We start from the raw sequence: 7,437 nt of genomic DNA, 5'->3' as shown, positions 1-7,437 counted from the left end.
TGAAAAAATTACTTTTGCGAACATAAAATAACGTCACAACACTTCGGAGAAACCTCTGAATCGCCTAGCTTGCTACTCAGAATCTGGTGGACTGTTCTATTTAATTTTTATTTGCACCGGTGTTATAAATATATGAAAAAAATAAGGTCTTTCTTGAAAGTTTCTGCCTGGTGTTAATCACTCACATGGTTAAAGTCTGACTAGCAAAGCATTTACAAGTCTAAAACTGCAGTGATGAAAGTTTCAATCTTAGATAACTCCACTCAAATAATCTACATTTTCATTTCGTATAAAACCTGAATCTTTGTAATACAAATCGGGCAGCATTTTGAAGCATGTACATTCTCATACAATGTCACCCAAACTTCAAATGCGTGCACAACAATTTACATTCCCATTTAAAAAATGCCCGATAATCATCAGCTCAAGGCGAAGTCTTCTGACAGAAAGGAAGCCCGTTTTGTGCAAATGATTTTATTCATAGATAGCATAACAGAACAGAAACAGAGAAGGCGGCTTTTTCGGCCAAGGGCAGACAGTGGCTACCTACTGTGCAACACCTGTGACTCTCGGCTCAACTCGACGTTTAAATTGAGTCTACACTTGCGTAAACTTCATACAAAATGAAACAACCCAAGCAGGTGTCCAATTTTCTTACAAATGTCTGCTTTCGGAAAGGTGCTCGTCCACACTGTCACAGTGGGTGCAAGGACTCATCAAGGGGAACGTGGATACGGATACGCCACTGAGGCCAGGTTGTGGAGAAAAATTATTGTAGTAAAGTTTTATTTTTCACTTCACTTCAAATGGCTCGCTACTGTGTAAAAGAGGAAATGGAGCAGAGATGGTGCATCTATTAGTAGAAAGATAATTTTCACTTTAGTCACAAATATGCACACTTGAAGTGGAATTTTCCAAACAGAAACATGACGAACCTTCCAGCCGTTACCTTTTAAAAAGCAACTTGAGGCAAAATTTTAATTATAATACAGGCCAGCTCCATGTGACACGTTTAACAGAAGAACTGACGGTTCAGACGTCATTTTGTCACTTATATAGTAATTTACAAGAATTCAGAATTAACACATTTGACTATGAAGTGAAAAATAGCATTGAAAGGATTGCTGAACTGTACTTTGCGGATGATAACGAGCATCTTTATGACTCGTGGTGTAAACACACATGCATTATTTTTATTGGTTTGCGAGGAATGGCTGAAATTTAAGTTTGGGTGAAATAAATGAGCATCCTTAGCTGTTCTTCACAATAATTACTGAATAGCCACATATAGGGTCAGGCAGGATTTGCTTCCGTACAGTACTTTTTTTTAAAAAAAAAAAAGAAAAAGAAAGCATCAGCTTGAATTTCTTTGGGTGTTGCTTAACCTCTTCAACGGCCTACTCAAGAAGACCGTTTACCCAGATACCTATATATAGCTGTAGTAGATACTGATCTGTCCAATGAGCCTGCAATTTAACTGTGACTAATATGGTAAATAAGCCGTAACATCTATGTAATGTGGTGGGGGTGAATAAAGTAGTTTTTTTATGTTTTTTTTTTTTGTATTTTTAGATGGTATACAACATTAAATTAGCCACTCCTGTTACAATACAGCTTTGGAAAATCACAAAACAGGAAACTTCTATTTCTGAATTTCTTTCTCGCGCACACGTCACCAATCAACCACACAAACATTCACTCATTACCTATCCAATCCTACCAGAGTATTACTGAATAACTGTTAATAATATAACTATGTATCATTTATACTCAGATCACACATCCATGGACAGAAGAAAATGGGCGGTGGTACATCTGTAAAGTCTTAACAAGATCCTGTTTTTAGCATTTCCCCAATGTCTGCAGCCTTGGTGCAGCTCACTTTCCACTTCTGCACCTCCTTCCTCTCCTTCTCTTTCCTCTCTCAGAGCCACCAGAAGCGCACATAGACAATGAGCATGATGAAAAAGACACCACCGGCTGCCAGTTTGGCGTAGGTTGAGCGGGTGTTCAGGTACTTGGCGTCGCTCCTGTACTTCTTTGACAGGCTGGACAGGTTGCTGGCCTTGGAGTCTAGCGCTGCATGGAAGAGAAACCAGAGGAAAGGGAGTTCAATACAAAAGAGGAAACAGGAGAGCGGAAAAGGGAGGAGGTTGCGACTGATGAGGACGAAGTCACAAAGCGAAACTGAAGAGCATCCCTGACTTTATTTTTACACTTTATTCAGTGTGAGAACGACACAACGCCTCGGTTTGACCTGAAGAGACCTAAACAGGCCAAGACTTACCAGAGAGAGCTTCACCTCTCTGCAGCACCTCTTCTATGTTAGCCACCATGATCCTCTGCACATCCTGTAGTTCTGTGTTGATGCTGCCCAGATTCCTTCTTGCTCGGCTGTCAATGTAGGACTTCTTGGTTTTTTGAATGTAGGTGTCTAAGAAGAGGGGAACAGACGAATATTAAAAAAGAAAGCATCAGAACTGGACCACGGAGCAATGGAAGGAGGTGGCTATCACGTGGATGGCCGGGTGCGTGTGTTGTTTACTAAAGGAATGCAAAGTATCAGGATGCACTATGGGAAGAAGGCAGGCCAGTGGAGGCCAGTGTGATGCTTCGGGCGGCAATGTTCTTCTGGAAGACTTTGGGTGCTGCCTTTCATCTGCATTTTATTTTTACACATACCAGCTACCTGAGCACTCTGGCGGAACATGGGCACCCTCTTATGGAAACAAAATGCCCTAAAGGATGGTTCGGGAATGGTTTGAAGAACACAACATCCATTCGAGCAACTGTGGGACAAACAATTATCTCCCATAGATGCCCCGCCTCGTAATTTGAAGGACTTAAAGGGTCAGTATGGGATTGTGTCTGGAAAGAAAAGGTCATACATACAGTATATACTGTACCAGTAGTACAGAACATACTGTCTTTGAATAATATATTAATGGTCACCTACTCCTTTCATTAATAACTTATTGTCACTGCATGACGTGCAATGAATCAAATTTGTTTTGGGCTTTTCTCTGACGACAGGGTGAAGCACCAAAAATTCATGTGTGCTTGTTCCACCAGTTCCACAACCGTTCTCTCTCCTCAAAATGTTGAACTCCGTTCTGACTGAAAAGAGACTAGAAGAGAAAACATACTCTTGCCATTGTCATGTCCCCAGTGCTATTTAAGCCTACCCCCATTTCTACTCTGTCATAGTATTACAGATTACAAATACCATACAGATGACGATGTGACACGCCAATGGGCACTCGGGCAACACTTCATCAGTGACTCAGCGAGAGTGTAGCTGGTCACACTTGGATGGGAACTAAAGGAAGGGCAGGGTCGAGTCTGAAGTCGTTCTGACGAATCCAAGGACGTCCCAGATGAAGTCACACTCCCGCATGACCTCGTAACGTCATCAAGTCGGATAACGCAGTCTGCTAATTGTTGTTACTAAAGGTTGTTGTAACCTCAATTGCTTGTGGGAGGAGCCTGTGCCACAACTGTAAGTATGGTGTCATGTTATGATGTCACAGAGTTTTAAGAAGATTTTCGAATGCTGTCACTGATTCTAGAACCAACAATCTAGATGAATCACAAGAGTTTATACAGCGCTCGTTTAAAGCAGACAGGTCAAAACTGGAGCAGATTTAAAGTCAGTGGTGTGACATGTTTACTCCCAGCTCTTTTTTTCTTACCAAATTCAATGAAGGAGTAAGGACGGGACACCGTGGGGACCTTCTTTCCATGCTGCTCGTGAAACTCTGCCTGCAGGTCTTCTAGGTAAGCAAAAGCTAGCTTCTTGGGAAAGCTGGCCTCACATAGCACAAGGTAGCACACTCCTTTCTCTATACAATAGCTGGAATGAGAACCAAAGGTGTTAGCAGAATTAAAACAGTGTAGGGGGGAGATGAGTCAAGTCAGGCTCTTATAGGTGACTTTGTCAGGAACCCATGCCTTAGAGACTAATGGTGGGGGAGCTAGATTTGTCTTTGAGAACTACGTAACACTCACTGAAATGCCATGGACCCAGCCTCCAAAGTGCAGCGCGTTGGACTCTGGTCATTGAGTTTCCTGAAGAGCTGCTTGGCTTGACTCTGATACTGCTGAAGGTCCCGACCCAGCTAAAGAGAAGAAAAACACTGGTTATCAGATGACCCACTGATATCTCATACAGGCAATGCGGTATTTAATCAAGTTTTTTTTTTTTTCCCACCAGAAGAGATAAAGATAATAGAAATTTGAGTGTTTGCACATTTGACAAGACAGACGAAAAAGCAGCCACCTACAGACTTGACTCTATGTTCTTTGATTAATCTCTTGCCTTGTGCTCAAAATAAATAGTTTGCGTTAAAGACTACAGACAGACTCAACAGTGTGATGCTACAGCTGAGGCTGAAGGCAATGTTTTGCCTGTTTGTCACGAAGTGTTTATGATCAGCAGGAGGATGGTATTCGTTTTGGCACTGGCATTGTTGGCTGTAACAAATGACCTAAGTCTTTGCAGCAACACTGTAGCATCACAGAAACACACATGATGTTGAAGCACGGAGCGGAGACACAACAAACCTTTTCACTTCCCTTTTTGAAAGCAAACAAGAGAGTGAGGGAAAGACGTTAGACTCCTGTTAAGTCATGCACAAACACAGTAAAACAGCATAGCATGTTAAAAAATGCCATTCATTTGAACATTTGTCATAGTCTAAAATGAGCTTTTTATCCCAGGCAATGTAAGGAAAAAAATAAACTCTACTGGTCATGCTTACATAATTTTGGACAATTTGAGGAGCTAATTCATCAGAATAACCTTTTAGCCCCACTTGAGACCAAATAATTGCACATCTAAATACAGTTAGCTTTATATGCAGGGTCATTTCACAGGTCTCTCACAGATGAAACAATTTTTATTGTCAGCGCCCCCTGGTTGACATATTGTGTCATAGCAACACTCACTTTCTGATACTTCACACCTATTGTACACTGCCTGGAATTATTTTTTTTTTTTTAAATAAATAAAAATAAGTCGCCACCTGGATTTAACTAAGCAAATAGGTACGAGCCTCCTATTGGATAATTACTGCATGGGCGATTATCTTTCAGCTGGCAACAAGTTATTTAACCCCAACTGATGCAATGAGTAACTTCTCATTTCTAAAGACACATCCCGTGGTCGTGGCAAAGATGTTAGTCTGTTTGAGAAGGGTCAAATCATTGGCATGCATCAAGCAGAGAAAACATCTAAGGAGATTGTAGAAGCTACTAAAATTGGGTTAAGAACTGTCCAACGCATTATTAAAAACTGGAAGGATAGTGGGGAACTAGTGTATCAGGGTAAGAAGAGAGGCAGATGAAGTGATGCACCCATCATACCTAGTGTCTACTGTACAAGCCTGTGGGGAGCAGTGCTATGATCTGGGGTTGCTGCAGTTGCTCAGGTCTAGGTTCAGGAACATTATGTGCCCATGGATTGGCCACCACAGAGTCCAGGCCTTAACCCCACTGAGAATATTTGGGATGTTCTGGAGGAGGCTTTGCGCAGTGGTCAGACTCTCCCATCATTTGAGACTTGTGTCATGTTAATTAGTAGATTTTTAGAGGCCTCGATGAGGCGGCTGTGGCTCGTTAAGAGGCTGCAGTAGAATGTAAAGTTTCACGAAACGAAATCATCAAGAGCTGTTCTGCCACTTCACAATTTACAGAATATTTGCACTATTGCTATACTACTGTGCTTTACTTGCTTTACTGTCAGTTCCACTTATCACTCTTGCACGGCTGAATTTGTCAACTTGGTTTCATGCAACACACTCAACTGTGTGTTAAACTGTACTCTGCACGGTGCTAAAATGTATGTGACCGAGTATTTGCAACTACCATACCCACTTTGATACACACCCAGTCTACTGCTGCATATTTTAATGCTGTGCTGAGCTAATGCAAAGACATTTATGTGGACACTAGACTGCTCTGTGGACCAAGAAATAAAAAAAATAAAATAAAAAGTCTGTCTACATTTAAGTCTAAACACAACGCCTGTTATTTAAGCACTGCTGAATTTGTCTGAAGTAAATAAAAAGCTGGCTCTGAGTCCAGGTAAACAGGCCTGTCGGGAAGCCACCACTTATCACCAAGTCATCGTTCAAGCTCCAGTGAACTTTCACACAATACCCAGTGGCAAGCGCTACTGCACTCCAAAGACCCACATCTGGACGGAAAGCGTCCCGAGACTGTGGGCGTCACAGCTGGCCGGCTTCAGTGAATGCTAGCTAACGTGTCACTATAGCATTAGTACAACACAGAGAGGCATTTACTACAGCAGCCCGTGAAAAGCACGCAGCTAGCGACCAAAGATTGGTTTTTAACCTGCTCGTCCTCCTGCATTGAAGCGGCCAGCGGCAGTCCGTCGGCCAGCCGAGCGATCATCGTCAGCAGCACCATGTCTCCGAAGTGTTCTGCTGTTTCTCCGCTGCCCAGCAAATGTAACAGGTACCTGGGACCAGTGTTTGACAGGCTGTAAAACTGACAACACCACAGGAATGACTCGCTGAGCTGGCCGGAAACCCTACAGCTTTGTGCGTCACAGCGAAATCCCGCCGGCCTCTTGTTGTGCGGAACCAAAGCGCTCACACGTAACGTTCCGTCTCAGCTTCACCGTTCGAGTGTAACTGCTAAAAACAATTATGTATTAATAAACATCAGCAGTTATTATAATAATGTAAATAGTAAGGGCAACCAAGCCATTCTCATAATGACTATGATAATTAATAAATTAGTAAATGTTATTAACTGCACCAGAAACAGTTAGCTATGCCTACTCGTACTAGCTATTGGTATCTGCTACTACTAGATTTTAGAATATGATGTTATTATTTCTTAAACCATATAATCTGTCCCTCAGCTCCTCACAAGTTAGCTCTGGAGCAGACAGCTCTCCCCAAGAAAATAGGGCAGTGCAGGACGCATTGTGTGGTCACACTACTAATGTGGTCACAAGAGGCCTGGACCATCTCTGTTATCTGAGTGATCTGATAGCAGAGGCGTCCTCAGTGCTCCTTGGTGTGTCTTCACGCCTGTACACGTTAATACCAGGTCTCAACAGGGCCTAGGTCTCTCCGAGTCTTCGGCTATTGCGCCCTAGATTGGTGTTGTTATCACTCATGATGCAGTTAAGAATTCTCTCAGTCTCATGGGAAAAATAGGTTTAATTGTTTCTGTCTTCAACCCATTGTCCATGCATTTATGAGCATTCTCTCCTGTAGCTTCTGGCACGACAGGACTCATCCACGAGCTCTGAGCTGCAGTTCATCAACTGACCCCAGAGAAGCACTGAGGTCAAGGCTGTTTTGGTCTGACACAAGCCAGCATGCTATCTAAATCCGTCCAGACCACTGACTCTATACTCAAGGCTCGGACACCATTTGTGGCCTTTTTACATTTTTGAACTGC

General features: G+C 42.5%; 1 protein-coding gene across 1 annotated transcript; it reads right to left on the bottom strand.

Moving 5' to 3' along the window:
• Positions 1 to 468: 468 nt before the first annotated feature.
• Positions 469 to 6,560, bottom strand: sec22bb (SEC22 homolog B, vesicle trafficking protein b). The gene is made up of 5 exons (XM_084547509.1): positions 6,355 to 6,560; positions 4,009 to 4,118; positions 3,693 to 3,853; positions 2,288 to 2,434; positions 469 to 2,079 (listed from the first exon to the last, which is right to left on the bottom strand). The coding sequence occupies exons 1-5, from the start codon at positions 6,427 to 6,429 to the stop codon at positions 1,925 to 1,927; spliced, it is 648 nt and encodes a 215-aa protein (XP_084403635.1). The 5' UTR covers positions 6,430 to 6,560; the 3' UTR covers positions 469 to 1,924.
• Between the last annotated feature and the right edge of the window lie 877 nt (positions 6,561 to 7,437).

This window comes from Chelon labrosus (genome assembly GCF_963514085.1).
Source record: "Chelon labrosus genome assembly, chromosome: 7".
Classification (NCBI taxonomy): domain Eukaryota; kingdom Metazoa; phylum Chordata; class Actinopteri; order Mugiliformes; family Mugilidae; genus Chelon; species Chelon labrosus.
This window is presented reverse-complemented; position numbering and strand designations above follow the sequence as displayed.